Genomic DNA, 16,218 nt, shown 5'->3' with positions numbered 1-16,218 from the left:
GAAGCCAGAAGAAACAAATGACGAGAAAAATCGTTCGAAAAAGGTTTTAAGATGCGGCTGATGCGGCCTGAAAAAAGCCGCTGGATAAACGACGAGGAGGGGCGGGAGGGGGCAGTTCTACTTGCGGGAGAAAAATGTTGAAACAAAAAAAAAAAAGTCGGACATGGGACGTGAGAAAAGAATGAAATACACTAACAATGAGAATAACGTCACCTGCCCGAGACCGTGATGAATTGTAATTGTCAGAGTATATCGTACATTTTTATTTTACACGAACACGACGACCCTAATCCGATGAAAATGCAGCCAACCACGATTTAAAAATATAAATATCTGGGGAATCGTGAAAACGCGGATGTAAATTGTTTTCTTCCGACGACGGATAGGCGAGTTGAAAGCAACTCGAAAAGATGAAGATAACAAACCTCGTGATTACTGTCTTGTTTTTATTTTCCTGTACTTTTCTCGCCTCTTTTATTTTTCACTTCAATTGGAATGGAATATTGAGTTATCAAAAACGAGCGTCCCTTCAACGACGCGGCTAATGTCACGGCCCTCTTTGATCCTTTGGCACCCCAGGGATGATGTGCGAAATGCGTGAAGTATGTTCGGGTTTGTTTGTCCTCCGGGGACTGTCGACCCGTATTTTTATCCGCACCCCTGCTGATCCTGAATTTGGATGAATTATTTTCAGCCGGCTGAGTGTGTATGTGTGTTTTTTTTTCTACTTCCTTTACTGTCAAATTCGCCAGTCAGTATCGTGCAAAACGCACGAGGAAGGCGTGATGATTATTGCCGGAAATGCCGCCGGCAAATTTATCGACAACCTGTAGTACTTACAAGTCGAATTTGAATCCTTCAATGCGGAGAAAATATTGACCAGCGAAGAAGATAAGGGAAAATAAAAGACGAGACACCGAGGCTAGAGACCCGACAAAGGCGGGATTCGTGGATCACGTAAGTAAGCTGAAAATCCTAAACAGGGAAAAACGACGCGGGGTTGCAAATTCGCGACGAGATATATCAAAGCAATTTTTGCCATTTTTGTCTTTCTCGTTCTCACGCCCGCAACTATTTTTCGTAAGGCAAACAGTGAGCAGCCAGTCGAGTGAAACACACAAAGAAAACGGCAAGTTATTCAGCTTCGGTGAAACCTCTGCTTTTTCAAATCCACGTACACATGTTAAAATATACTGTATCGTGGCGTAAAATTAGCACCTTCCAAAGAAATCCGGAATCTCGTGAATAGTCTTGCACTTCTAGCTATACGGGATGTTTTCACGGTTCCTCGAACAAAGTGTCGCGAACGTTCACGTAAACGTGATGCAGTATGGATCGTGGAGTGATCGAATGATTTCAATATCAGCAATGATTAAATTCCTGCGAGTTTTCAACAGTCGCGATATACTGTTCTTAACAACGTCATATTTTCAACGGTTCGACGCAACGATTTACACCTTTATTACCGTTATATAATGCAATTTTTAAAGATTTGGTTGAATTCTGTCGGGAGAAAAATTGAAATAAAAAAAAAAAAATAAAAATCACGAACGTATTGGTACAGAGACGAAAAAAGAAAGGAACAGTAATTCAAACAATCCGTCATATGTCCGAGCCGAACAACGTACTTGATCTTGACACGAATTGCCGTTTCGTCAATCGAAAACGGGGCCAACAAGGGCACCGTAACATCGGGAAGCGACTAAAAACATCAACAACCAACATCTAACAGCTACGTTTAAACACCTATAGATAAGGCGATAGGTGTAGGATAACCGTCGTCTTCTTATCTCACCTTTCCAAGGGGCGTAGCCGGCTGCCCAGCCGGAGCAGGATCCTTGATATAAATATTCCAAGTCGCGACGCTGTTTATGGCTTTGTCAGCAGCGTAGCACCGCCAGAGGCACTGAATGAGCATGGCTGCCGCCGGTATTTGACGGTTGAAATGTTTCTGCCTCTGCTTCTGCTGCACCTTCAGGGCAAATCCGGAGCCGAGTATTCCCTGGAAAGGAGGTAGCGGAGGGTCAGAGAGGAAAGAGAATATGAAAATCGGATTCCCCGCGAAATCTTTGCACAACGCGTAAGCCAGCTTTCCCGTTTCGACGTTTCTCATTTCCGTGAACGTTTCTATTCTAGTTTCTCTTGTTTCGTCCTTGTCTTTGTCGCTGTCGTTTTCGTACAAGATAAACGACGGATCAACGGATTTCGCAATATATAGTCTGCCTCAGACTTACGGCGGGTAGAGCGAAAAAGGATATCGCAAATACGCTGAAACACGAAGCGACGATCTTTCCCATCCATGTCTGCGGAACCGTGTCGCCGTATCCTATCGTCGTGACGGTTATCTGAAACGGGAATTACCATCGTTGATTCGTCGTTACAAAGTACGGAAAATTCGATCGCGGAACACCGGCTGCAACGCTACTGCCGGAGGAATCGTGCGCCTTATCATCGTAGTTTCTAATTACATTATTATAAAAGCAACGGTGCGCATACCTAAACACAAGTTTAATACCGCATTCCAACCAAGTTTCACAGGACAAATATTTGCACAGGTATACTCGACATGTTCCTGTTATTGCTATTTACTCGAGCGAAATTTTGTATAATTAATTCAACCGACGCTGTACGATCGCTTGACGCATCTCATCAGCTTTCAGTTGACGTTCGCTTCGTTCGTGTTCTGTGAAGTTTAACACGCGGCATCATCGCTTATCAGATCAGTTCGAACATCAGGGTAGGTATACACGCGGTGACAAATATTTTCGAGATCATTGGTCAGATCATTCGATCATTGCGCCGCGGTTCTTTGAAGTAATTTCGAACCAGTCGTGTGATAAATGATATCCGCAGTCGCGTAGCCGCACAATTGAAGTCAAGCGACGCGACAAACATGCACAAAAGTATTGTAACGACGTGCGCAAACGAGTCGTCGATTGAAACACGAACGAATAGCGAAGCGATTCGATGCCTGCAAACGACAATTAAACAACCACGGTACTTGAGATTTCATTCCAACTCACCACGCCCCACCAAAGCGCGTCAGCGTAGCTAGAAAAGTCTGTTTTCCCATCGGGTCCGACAACGTCTTTTTCGGCAAGGTACACGAAGTAGCTGCTGAAAATGAGACCTAGGAACCCGATGTAGAGCGTCGTGATCAACTCCTGAAAAGAATCATCGTCCGTACACGACACATGAGAGTGCGCGCGTACACGGAGAGAATAAAAGAAGAGATTTTTCTGAAAACTGCAGGTGAAAGGTTTTTTGGTAAAATATACTTCGTAAAATGCAGAATTTGATCCAGAAAGAGTGAGAAATCGTTGTGCGTGGAGTAAAATGCTGCTGACGGTTGATGATGTTTATCCGCGTGCCGATGGTATAACGGGTGTATCATTCATTACGATTCACTAGCACATGTGACGCGAGTAATTCGAAACCCCAAGAACTACAACCAAGCTCCGACGTCGTGAGGACATTTTCCAATAACTGACACGGGTATTTTTTACCAAAAACTCCGTCGTCTTCCTCTTTTCCTACGGTTTCTGATGAAAAATCTGCTCTTCTTCTTATCTCCGCGTACGCCGCAGGAATCCGCGAATTGCAGAACCGTTACGGTGTGTATTTACGTTCTGGAATGGTCAGCGTTTCGGAAGGTTTACTCACCTGTCGGTGTATAAAGACGACGGAACCGAGGAGACGCCACGTTCCACCCTGTCGGTCGACGTGAAGCATCCGTAGAATTTGCAGGAAACGAATACCTCTGATGGCCGACGTGGCGAAGACCTGACCGTTGCTTCCGACCGAAAGCACCACCATCGATGCTACGACTACTATCAAATCTGGAAAAAGAAAAGAAAAAAGAAAAAAACGGTATCAGAGGTTTTATATTCGCACTCACCTATTATACAAATTGGTTTCCTTATGAACCGGAAACGGCCGCAGCATCCCATGTACTTGGACCTGCATCCCGCGCTCCAAAGCCTGACGATGTACTCGACCCCGAAAAATACTACCAGACATATTTCCTGAAAATATTGACGTTTGTATACATCGACCTTGGAATTATTGTCAATTTACGAGGAGTGAAAAATTACTCTTTTCGCATCGTCACCTTTCCTGCTTTATTATTATTATTAGTATTATTATTTTTTTTTTACAGCCATCGGCTGTAGAAAAATTAACGATCAAAACGCAAATCGTTTCCTTTTATACGGAGAAATATTTATATGTATATCCAAGTTGCAGAAAGAACTCTAAGGAATGGCGCTAAGTGTATATCCACGAGCAAATTGATACCTGCTATCTGTTGTAGCGCCGACAATGAGAGAGGTGATTCTATTTTGTTTGAATAACTCATCGAATTCCAATAATTGTAAAATCCATTATCGCCTCGCCCATCGTGGCGCCGCGTCTTCGGCCTGATGTAATTCTATTGATAAAATGTGAAAGCTGACCGAACTGCGAGAATTTTTATACCCTCGGAAACTGACTTTCGTTTTTTCCTTGCAAAACTTGCGGTACCGCAATCGCGAATTCAATCCATCCACTCGTTTTACAGCAATAAAAATCACCTCGTGTGTCGAAAATGTCGAGCGAATCAGTTCCCAGTATAAAAAGTATAAAGAAAAATTTTCAATTCCTACCTCCGGAGAAAATGCAAGAAAAGCAAAACGTGACTGATCGAACAAACGTAGGCAATCCATTTCCACCGAACTGCAGCTTTTTATGTGCGTTGTAATAGTTGAGGGCCGCTCAAGGAGTCGAAATATTGACCCTTCCAACTTTTTAGCTCCACTCTAGTTGAGTAAAGATTCTACTTTTATCGAAGCTTCGCAAAGTACCCGACCAAGTATAACCAAACATCCAAAATACACGTGTAAAAATCCCGAAAAGTTTAGCAGCGTCTCCGTAGCACAGCTCGAAACCTTTTCGGTTTCCTGTCCGACAGTTTTGGAGTCGAATTCGCAAATACACCTCTGGAATGATCAACCGAGGCCGGGAGATCTGTGCAAGCGCCGTGACACGCGGCACGCGAAATTTCCGAAAGCCTGAAGCAAGTTTTCGGACGATCCGGGTAAGAACCACTGGCAGTAGACAAAGGTTGATTGAAATTCACGAAGGGAAACAGCTAGTAACGATGAGGACCCAAGAGCACCGGCGTAGCAGCAGCGCTTTTTATTTTTCCACCCCCCTCGTTGTTAGCCGAACTTGAAGCATGTCGTTTAAGTAGGCAGAGTTTCCCTTCATTTTTCCCTTCCTCGCCGCTCATCGATCGCCCCGCAGGTATGTACGTATAAGAAATGGAAAGAGCGTCAACAGGTCGCGTGTCGTGTGGAACCCACCTTTTGATGGACTGGCTGCTGCTCGTCGAGAAGCGGAGAAACCGAGGGAAGAGGGACGACGGTAAAGTGCTCGTAAGAAAACCCCTCGACGTACGTACGACGCAGATACCTACTCACCGTATAATAATAAGAAGGCTCAGTACTTCCTGACACGAACCATGTCGCGGGGAACTTATCCCCAATTTATAGAACGCGAATGAATTCCGAGGGGATGAAAATCCCTGTGGAAAATGCGTGCACGCGGCGTTACAGCAATACAATAACGCCGGATTGTTCCCGTGAAAACACACGTAAAGATAAAAACAAGCGCGGTGATCGCGGATACGTAACAACGGGAAGTCATTCCTTGCTTAAATTAGCAATTTAACGTTATTTCCAATAAATTTCCTCCTCGCTCTGATCACCGGGCGAAAACTGGGCGAATTGTAAGGATTTCATATTTTTCGCCGCCTTCTTCTTCCCCTTCGACTCGTCTCTCCGTTGAACTTCTCGTCACCCTTCGAAGGCCTGTCCTGATCCAATCGACGGGCCAAAAATCGTGACGCGAATGTGGAAGAACGCGATATCCGGTTTCACGACGCGTCTCTCTAATTCGCCGAGCGATCGACGCGAGGATATAGGATTTCAGGTGTTTCGGTCCCTTCTTCAGGCCGAACCCGACTATTTTCGACTCTCGATAGTCATCCGGCATCGCTCGCGAGATATATCTAGACTCCGAAAGAATAAACTATTGAAGCACCGAGCCGTCCCGGAGGAGTTCTTCGATCGATACATCCGCGGGGAAGAGTTCCGATGTACGTACCTGCGGACAGATAGAAACACGGCACTCACCGATCCGCGTATCGCACCTTCCTACTTGATACGTGCAGCGTCACGCGCGTATCCGCTCCAGCATTTATTTGCAGAAGAAGAGCCTAGGAATCAATGGTTCAATGATCGGGGACTCCCTCGTTCAAAGCGATACGCGTTAGAGGCAAGGCACTCGTTTTCTCCTCCATCTCCTGTGATATACACTCCGCGATATCGGCTGATGGATGAAATGTTACCACTTTGTGTAATAAGGAAGATTTATCTCTCGCATTCTACCACGTCATTTATCTTCACTCCGCGATTCCATTCCGTATCTTTTTATCATCCATACCCCTCCGTTCAAACGTTCGGAAATTGTTATAATCGGGACGGGATTCGGTTCGGGTTCTTTTTTTTTTTTTAATTTTACACGGCCCGTGTTACTTATTATTCTTTTGTGATATTCTCCCTGCCGAGAACTCGAGATTCCACGTGAACCAAATTTAGCGTTTTACAAATCCATTGATGGATTGCTACGAAAGTTTTGGAACGTCGTTCGAGCCCAGCGTAATTATTTCGAATCGAGATAAAAATTATACTCCCAGGATATTCGGGCTGTGTTTTTTTTAACCTTTGCGGTAGTCGAGGATCGAAAGCAGAACGAAAACACAAAGCCAGGCGCGTTTTACGCCTGTGGAAGAATATATCCGCCTCAAGTCTCGAGCCGAAACGTCAGCAGTTCGCTGCATCGCGGAGCCGTAAAGCTTTCGAACGTGCATGCATAAGTAACGCATAGAATTGAGAATAAGAACGCAAACCCGATTCCAGAGAAGACAGCGAGGTTCAGAGTCACGGCTGACAAACCGCGAGACCCTTTTCCTCGAGTTCATCGGTATCCTCATCCTCCGTAAAATTGTTCGCACTGCAATGGCAACGTGACGTAGCGACGAACGAACTGGCTCGAAACCAGAGATAAGGAAGATGAGACGAGACGAAACGAGAGACGATTCTATTCTACGCAGCTAAATTCCGAGGGTGGCTCTAAGATTCTCCAAAAAGGGGTTCCACACCGAGGCTAATGCAGCCTGACGAGATCGAGTTAAATTTCATCCCTAGGCAGGAGCGAATAATTAATCGACGAAGATTTCGTCCCGGCAAAATGAAATCAGGGTGCCGAGAATTCGATGCGAACCGCGAGACGAGCGGGTCTCTGGACCAAATTCGACGGCAATGAAATACGGTCGTCGATAAGACGCGATGACGGATCGAACAACCGACGATATTGCCTCTCGTGGCGGGTTTTTCGCTCGGGTCGAGGATGAGCTCCTATATCCGGTCCAGATGCCGAGTGTCTCCCCTCGTATCCCGGACACACTATCCAGAAGCAGCGTTTCCCCGAATCCTACATCTTTTTTCCCCTCCGTCGCCTGTTTTACGTCGAATTCACTCACGTGCTCTCGTATCTCGTCGCGCAGTCGTCGAGCGACAAAGTTGTTTATTAACGACATCGAGGTGGGTACAGCTCGTCGATAACCGATACCCGATACCCAATATCCACGGTCGCGTTGATAATTGCATGAATATGCCGGGGCGCAATGCACAGGGTATACAGGCGGTAATTAGTGCTGCGTCAATTAGACGAAGGTGAGAGCTTCGATCGAGCCCCCGCGGGCTGGAAGCTCGGAAGTACGGGGGAGAAAAAAGCCTGCAGTTAATTTCCAGATCCCGGTTGCAAGGCGTACCTAGAGAGAGAAAGAGAGAGAGAGAAGCTGCTGCCGGTTCAAGTTTTCCTAGCTGCGATTCTCACGAGTTGTTTCGTTCTTCGTTCGGAGGAAAGTGATTTCATTTTATTTAATTTTTTCTTCTCTTTCGTGGTTTTTATACTTCTTCCTCTGCAACGGTGCCTCGAAACAATGCTTCGGACACTTGTAGCACTTCCCTGATACCGCATTCAAGTCCTTCGGACTCTGACTTAATGCCCCGGCCGAGTGTAACAAAGAGACTCTCCGCAACTTTCCCTATTGTTCGTACACCTACCCATATTCGTCTAAATTTAGGTATAGGATGGAATTACAGTTCGAGCATAAATATTTTTAGATCCGAAACAGACGTCTCAGCTTTGGAAGCTGCTCGAGACAAAGGATTTTCAATTTTCTCTCGTGCCCTCTTTTTGCCTGGGCTGAAAAATCGATAGCCTGCACTTGCCGGGTTAGTCCGCGGGCTGGTAAAACTCGTCCCCGAAGTAGGTGCCGCGATAATATAATAACCATCGCGTAACAACGACTCAAGTTGAGCAGAAAAGATAACGAGACGGTTTATCCGACAATAAGGGTACAAGGCGGCTCGTCAATTCGGCCGAGCCATCTTAATTAAACTTGAATTCTCCGTCTCTGCGCAACGCGTAAATATATCCATACATACGTACATACAATCGCGTATACGCATGTGTATACACATATATATATATAAATACGGCACAATTTATCTGCGCCTATTATTATTCTACGTGTACAATACGTACTGTACATAACCGTTATAGCTGCACAACATGCGCATTAATTTACTCACCATCCAGAACAATGTTTCGTTAGCGAAAGTCATGTACTGTTCTATCGTTGACAGTACGCTGAAGATGAGGCACACTAAAACGACCATGAACCTGGAACAGAAATTCATAATATACTTGAGTACATAAGTCGTATCATTTGTACAAGCAAATATCGCAACGGGGCGATTCGCGTGGAAAATAACCTCGTGAAATCGTCCAATTTTACGAGGCATGTATAGAGCGGTGCGTGTTTTTCAACCCCGCCTTGTTCTTCTTCTTCTTTTGCTTCAGCTAGCCCCCCCCCCCCAATTAATATTTACGCCACAAATACACGGGTATGCACACTTGTTATCTTTGGCCTTTGTGTACTTTGCTCCTATTCACTCTGTCGCGAACCCGTACTCACGTACCTACAACCGGCTCGCAAGGGTTATCCCTCGTGAATACGCAAGGTCCTGTCCCTTCTGTTCCTGCATGTTGCAGATACACGTAGGGTACAAAAGTAGCCGATCAATGTTTAATTGGACAGGGAGACGTATTTTGGTTGTCGAAAAGTAGCGGAAAGATTAATAAAGCAGAACGCTTCTAGTTGACTTAGTTTTTTCCCACTTTTTTCTTTACAAACTTATTTCCATTTCTCTCCGACCGGAGAGAACTAAAGTGAAATATTACAAGCGATACCTATAACGGGACAAGAAAGGTTACCGAGAAAATCCTGAAATTGATGGATCAAAGTCTCCGCGGTCTGTTTTTTCTCACTGTAATTAGGCGGGAAATATAACCTATGGTACAGTTTCGGTTCTGCGCCGCTGTTAATCAGCAGTGTTTAACCGTCGTCGACGCCCGGGCATATTGCGTTATCCTTTGTGTCCATAAATTCCCGAAAGCCTTTCGCCATTAATTAACGAGACCCTCCGGGGACATTCGTCACGTTAAACGGATCGCAGGCCTGTAAGCCCGTACGGATCCCAGAAGGTTTCGCGGCGAGCAATGATCGTTATATCTCGAACTGCAATAAAGTTATCGCGAAATATAACACGACGACCTCTGTTCTATTCTTTCCAGGTCATTTACCCTTCGATACAACAATTTTTCGTTCGATCGGTCACAGATTTTGGATCCAAAAAACAGGCGCATTGATTTTTTAACGACAAATACCGACGACGCTTTTTCCAATCAACGCGATGCTTCGTAGTTTTTTGTATGTTACGTACGCGGACGTACACATTTACAGTGTGTCCGAGTGACGTATCGTTGAATAACGTTCAGAGCTGTTGAGCACGGTTATTGATCGGAATAACATCTTACAACGTTGTCTGCTGCAGGTGGTGAAGCAATTTTTGTTTATTTTTTCTCTTTTTGCTTTTCCATAAATAAACCTTGACTCAACCAGCGACAGGAGTAACACTGCGAGAAAATTGAAAATTTCATCTCGTTCCTTTTTCTACGAAGATATAAATTATTTTTCGTCGTCAAACCCGCAGCTTCACACCCTTCGCGGATATCGATAATATTTCCAACGTACACAAAGTGTTCGATCCCTCGGGATGAAGAGGAAAGAGAAACGAGGAGGGAAAGAAAGAAGGGAAATAAATCCACATCTAATAAGTTTGCTCATGCAAATAAGGAGGGCGACGCCTCGAAGGATCTCCCTCGATCCTGCGGCAACGAAAAATACAATTACCATACATTAGCAGGGATCGATAAGGGTCAAGCCGTAGGTTAGATCAGGCTCTAGGTTGGGTTAGGTTAGGCTTTGGTTTGCACACCCTAATGGCGCTCTGACACGACATCTCAAAGACGTTCGAGAACCGGAATTATTCCATCTATTATATCCTTCGCGTACGATATGTCGTAGGTACATGGTCGATAATGCAAGGCGAGAAACGAGCTGCTGAAGTAAAGGAAATCGTCCACCTTTAATCGAGCTTCGTTGCAAGGAGTATTGAAACAAAAAGGGGACAAATGCAGAGCTTTAAGAAGTCTCGCCGAAGCTCGTTATTTACAACTAGCCACACCCGACGAAACAAAGTTATTCTCACGCGGGAATTTTTTGCTTTCACACTATCAGAAATTTTATCGGCAGCGATGAAACGTCTTGTCATTTTCAACCGCATCAGATAAATCACACCTGGGTATGTTGTTCTACTATTTTATCATCAAAAAGCTCATTTTATTATCGTAAATGATTTTTTTTGTCCAGCGTAGATCGCTAATTCGAATTGTGATTAACAATAACGTATCTTTATCGAATCATTCGTCATCTGTGCAACATAACAATCGTACGTGTCGGATTTTACAAACAACCGACAAGCTCAACAAGAAATGTCTGCATCTTGGACAATCCTGTGGATGATTCGTTAACGAATGAAATGAAAGCTATTTTTCATTGAAATTTGTCGAAATATACCGATCATTCTTTGGTAAAATACGATAATAGAAATAATAGGATGTCTCTGAAGTTGTTACAACGACAAGGCCTTTCGACGTATTTCTTTTTTTACACCACAGAGACTCTTCTAATTAGCGGATACCTACTTGATTGGTCTAACGATAAGTTGCACCCCTTAATTCTCCGTTTGACCGTGTATTATTATTTCGACTCGAGTGTCTACGCCCTTGAGGAGGGTGACGTTTGGTCAACGCGACCTGCGGGAAGTACAGAAAAGGATGTCAATCTTCGGTTACAATCGGGCTACAACGACACGCGAGAAGTGTCGGGAAATTTAAGGTAACGAAGATTGGCAGCCGTAAGTCGGTGTTTCTCTATGCGACCCCTTGACCCAGCGACCTTGGCCAAAGCTCGGGAATCGGCGCATTACAAGTTTCTGCGCAGGCGATAAGAGTAACCGGATAAATCATCGCCTGAAACGAAAAGTCAAGTCTCGAAATTTCCTCCCGCCTGCCGAATGCGGCTGCGCGGATTATTCCGGGTAACACGTAGTTAATAATGAGACCCGTTTCGGTTCCTCGTTTCGCTTGTGCAGCCCAAATACGAACCGCCCGAACTGTGAAGTTTACACGGAGAGTAACGGGTTAGCCGGTCGGTATTATTTGCCGCCCGTGTCAAAACAATAATTAGGACCGCCAAATATCCTCGGTCTGGAGTTAATTATTCACTAATTAGAGGTTCGACCGAGAGCTGGATCGGAGAGCTTGCGTCGTATTTTCAAGCACGGTTGAAAGCTACCGCGAAACCGCATTTTCCCCGAGTCGGGAATAGATTTCAGTTTCATACGAAATACCACAAATTGGTTCTCCGCTTATAGTTGTACGGATGCAGCTTTTTTCAACTAAGCCAGCGGAACGCAAAGCTTCTTGTAAGCCCGCGCGGTGGTAAAAGATGAAGAAAAATTCTCGCCTGTGATTGAAAATCGCACGATCAGAGTTATTTCTTGTACTCGTCGTTAGAATTTAAGATATTGCCGATTCGAATAAATTCATGGAAGTTCTACTCTGACGACGAAAAAATTTCGAAAAATTGCGCAACGGATGCGTAAAAGAATCGATCTTATTTATGACGTGCGTTTAGTATGCAGGATTTTTCCAATACCATATACAGAAAGAATTGGGGCTTAAATCGGAAGCGCGAGGATTGCAAGTATTTCTTTTTTATCCCTCTCCCCTCTTCCAACATCCGTCGGGAAAGCAGTGTCGACAGAAATAAACGCAGAACCATCGTCTTTCATATTTTCCTTGTTAAACTTTACGAGGGTTGCGAGACAAATGAAGTCAAACACACGTATATAAAGGGGAAACGATTCAAAGTTTTACGGTAGACGATTTCGCTCGTTACTTCTTTACAGTCGATGCGGATTCTCGTACGAGTAAAAACAATTTTTGCTCTCCCTCCCTGACCCCCGCTCTTTTTCTTATTTTGAAGCCAAGGTTGAGGGAATGCACAATTACCTTCACCTCCTTCAAATTCGGTGTAAAATTGACCGTATAGGTGAAAAGATTGATACACGACGTACGCAAAACTTGAGCAGTTATTAATAAAAATAGAGCAGCTCGTAGCAGTCGCTCAAAAAATTTGAATGCAATAGAGCAAGATTGATTATACCTACGTCATGGTCGAAGGTGATTGACGGGAAAAATGGACGACGGAGAATCGTCGATGAATACAAGCGAGTTTCGTTTGCAGGCGATGGAATTTTCGCATAAGCGTGAATATGCGTGAAAATGCCGAAGATTTTCACCCCCGATAAACGGGTGCCTGAATTTCCTGATAAAGGGATGAAATCGAAGGCCGCGTAAGAGCCAGACGAGAGGCGATAGATCTGTGGCTGTCGTTGCTACGTGATAGGAATACGATGCTTGGATCGTGCAACAACGAATTACGGGTACGGCGATTCGTTTGAGAACGGCTATTAATGACCAGTCATGAATCACGGCTGCCCGCCGAGCATTACTCGCCTCTATATATCCGAGGCTCACTCCCGTCTATTGACAGGTCAAAGCTCACCCACAAATCACGATTATATCGCGGGCGTGTGCTCGTGCGTTGAAATAAATGCGACTTTCAATTCGCGGGGTAAGAAAGTGTACCTTTCAGAGTAATGCGGATACGCGTTACGTGGATGTGTTAAAGATTTCAAGGTCACGAGGGCCCCTTTTTCTCTCCTCATGAACAAACCTATATTAAAATAGCTCAATAACATTACCTCGCGTAATTTTTATGAAAGAAATAATTTTTAATTTAGTTTGTCAATTAGCGAAAACCGTTGCGCGAATGTAAGAAAATATCGATAGAAATTTCTTGTACCTCGGAAACGTCTTTCAAATATCCGAAGACGATGATAAACTTCGGTTTGTCAGAGTGATTATTTTTTTACACTCGCTCGTTACGCGATTCAACGTTACTTTCGAAGATCGACGAGCCGCGTAGGTAGGTATTCAATATTCGCGATAATTTCCTTGAAATAATAACGAGACGTGAAAGAGAAGAGTGAAGATCCAATTTACTCGGCGAACAAACCTCGGTCAAAGCAAGGCGGGAAGATCCGACGTTTTAATAATTTGTCTTGGATAAAAAAAAAGATAAAGGGGCTGCCGCAAACACGTTGTGATGGATGATCGGAGCTCTCGATTCCGGTGTATTAACTTTTGACGGATTATAGACGGAGAACACGAGCTTGGAAGAGGGCGAAAGTTACCCCGAGGAATAAATAGACTCGATCGCGTCGTAAACGTTGAATTTATTATTTATTCTCTGCAGAGGGATTCTGCCCACTCCTCGATGCTCTTCGACGGCGCGAAGTGATGGAAAGAGGGAGCAGCGAGCGCTGGGAGAAGAATAAATAGAAGAGGAAGGATAAAGGGGTGGAGGGGAAACTCGCCCTCTCGGATCCATATCATTCCCTCTACGTGCAAAGTTCGAGAAGCCACCCGCACGACTCTTAAACCCCCCCCCCCCCCCTCCTCCTCGCATCTCCCGAACAACTCTCTTCGAAGCTCGAACCCCCGTCGCAGCACATAACTGCTTTCGACTCGCAGCTTGAACCCCTTCCTAAAGTTAAACCCCCTCGCCCCCTTTACAGTTCGCCTACGGTATCTGCGGTTCGATTCGGTGGATCGTGCATACAGCCGTATGAGACTGATTGACGAAGCGATCGGCGATCTATCAATCTGCCCTGTGTGAGAGAATTACGTATTGCTGGAGAGAGGGGGAGAGGAAGAGAAGCTGGAGGATTAGCTGTCCGTCAACAACGAACGGCAAGTGATGAAACCTCGCTTGCTGTACTTTTGATTATTACAACCCCGCTTCGTTTTCCTCTTTGCTTCTTGGAAATTGGGTGGAGCGGGGATCGTGACGCCGTGTAGTGTAAAAGGGTTCGTTCGTATGGGTTGCACGGGGCTTACAGTCGAGTGAAAAAATTCAGCGAATGGAAATCAGGGTATAAAACGTGAAAATCGGGTTACGTTGACTTGGATTTTACTAAAAGAGTTTCTTCGTAGTACAGAAGTATATTTAAAAACAAAAAACTAAAGTGAAAAAAGATGGTAGTTGTCAATAATTTTGAACAGGTTGTACCGTTTTGTTTTTTTGTTTTTTTTTTCAACATCCAAATTAATCAACAAGAACTTTTTGTGCAAAATCGTGTTTATAAAAGTTTGATTAATAAACTTACGCTTTATATTGCGGAAAAAATTCACGTTAATTGAAACTCCATTCAAGCCGCTTGTTGTAAATTTATACACTGGCAAAACGAGCCCTGATCCATCGAAGTTTGACAAGCCCTGCGATTTTGGCATTTGAAATGAAAAACGGACGAAACGGTGATCTGATTTTTTTCAAATTGTCAATAACTGAAGTTCCTTCATTTAAATTTCAGGTCGTTAATTTTTTGTAAATTGAAAAGAGCTTTTTTCAACGAATTCAAGTCAAGTCAAGTCAAGCGTTACCTTTTAAGGCTACGTATAAAAAAAAAAATTTCATTCAACTTCAAAACTGAGAACTTGACCCTATCGAGGATTTCACCGATACAAGCACAAGTTGGCGAGTCTGGATTTGATTTTGAGCAGCTGTAGGACGCGGAATCAGTTCAGTGCATCAAAGTGCGGGAAAGTACAAAGAGAATCGAGCTACAAGGGTTGACCGGCATGGGATTTAATGGCGGTGCGGTGGGAGACGATTACGCAAACAGATTAAGTCTCGCCCTAGACGTACATATATATATTAGTTACGCTGAATATCAGATCAAAGAAAACATAGAAATGACGTGACTTAGCCTCGCGAGTCGAGTTATACGCGGTCGAGTAAGGTACGCCGGAAAAAAAAATAATTAGATCCATAATAACATTCGTTTCAATAATCCTTAGCAGACAATTGACTGATTTTTAAAAATATTTGATTATTCCAACAAATATGTTTCTATTTCGAATAAACTTTGCCTAACTGCAATAACCGTTTGAGACGATTAAATGTCTGCTATGGGACTGATGGAATAAATATTCTCTTGGATTCAACAGTTTTTATTTTCAGAGCAATTACTGTGCCAGCGTGTATTGTTTGACGACAATTAGCCCTGGTATGTATGTAAGAAATTTTCAACGATTGTAGTGAAATGTCATTTAGTGATTCGTCGTACAATTTGCTGCGGACCCAAGTGAAAAATTGCAATTTTTGGCAAATTGAATAGTTTAAATGGCAATTTACGTAAAATGTAGGAGTAATTTCTTTCTCCTTTTGCCGGTAACGATGTTACACGGGGGAACGGAGGTCGAGGAAAACGAGAAAAGACGGCGTTCGCATCCGTATAAAAGTCAAATTATCAACGAGATACGATTTTTCACTCATAAAGCGTATACTCGCCGAAGGATTCCTCCGCGCCGCAAGAGATTTATGGCCGAAGAGATAACCCGAATTGTTTTCACTACTCGGTCGGGTTCGCGAATTCAGTTCGATGTGTACCTTCTGTCATTTTATCGCGCGCAAAACCCGCACTGCGTGTGTTAAATTTCAATGGGACATCCATGCGTACGTGCGTAACCGCATCGTGTTCACGGTTATTAAACTTCGTCGATTTTCCCCTTTGT

The 16,218-nt window shown here is 44.1% G+C and overlaps 1 protein-coding gene across 6 annotated transcripts in view; it reads right to left on the bottom strand.

Moving 5' to 3' along the window:
• KCNQ (KCNQ potassium channel) overlaps window positions 1–16,218 on the bottom strand; it is a 129,927-nt gene that overhangs the window by 46,109 nt on the left and 67,600 nt on the right. For all 6 annotated transcript variants that reach the window (XM_069137286.1, XM_069137285.1, XM_069137283.1 and 3 more), the window contains 6 exons: window positions 8,700–8,790; window positions 3,899–4,025; window positions 3,664–3,839; window positions 3,024–3,164; window positions 2,235–2,345; window positions 1,796–2,002 (listed from right to left, as the gene is read on the bottom strand). In XM_069137286.1, coding sequence (XP_068993387.1) covers window positions 1,796–2,002; window positions 2,235–2,345; window positions 3,024–3,164; window positions 3,664–3,839; window positions 3,899–4,025; window positions 8,700–8,790 — 853 coding nt within the window. The remainder of the gene's footprint in view (window positions 1–1,795; window positions 2,003–2,234; window positions 2,346–3,023; window positions 3,165–3,663; window positions 3,840–3,898; window positions 4,026–8,699; window positions 8,791–16,218) is intronic.

This window comes from Neodiprion pinetum, chromosome 6 (genome assembly GCF_021155775.2).
Source record: "Neodiprion pinetum isolate iyNeoPine1 chromosome 6, iyNeoPine1.2, whole genome shotgun sequence".
Classification (NCBI taxonomy): Eukaryota; Metazoa; Arthropoda; class Insecta; order Hymenoptera; family Diprionidae; genus Neodiprion; species Neodiprion pinetum.
Note: the sequence above shows the minus strand (reverse complement) of the source record. Positions and strands in the feature narration are given on the sequence as shown.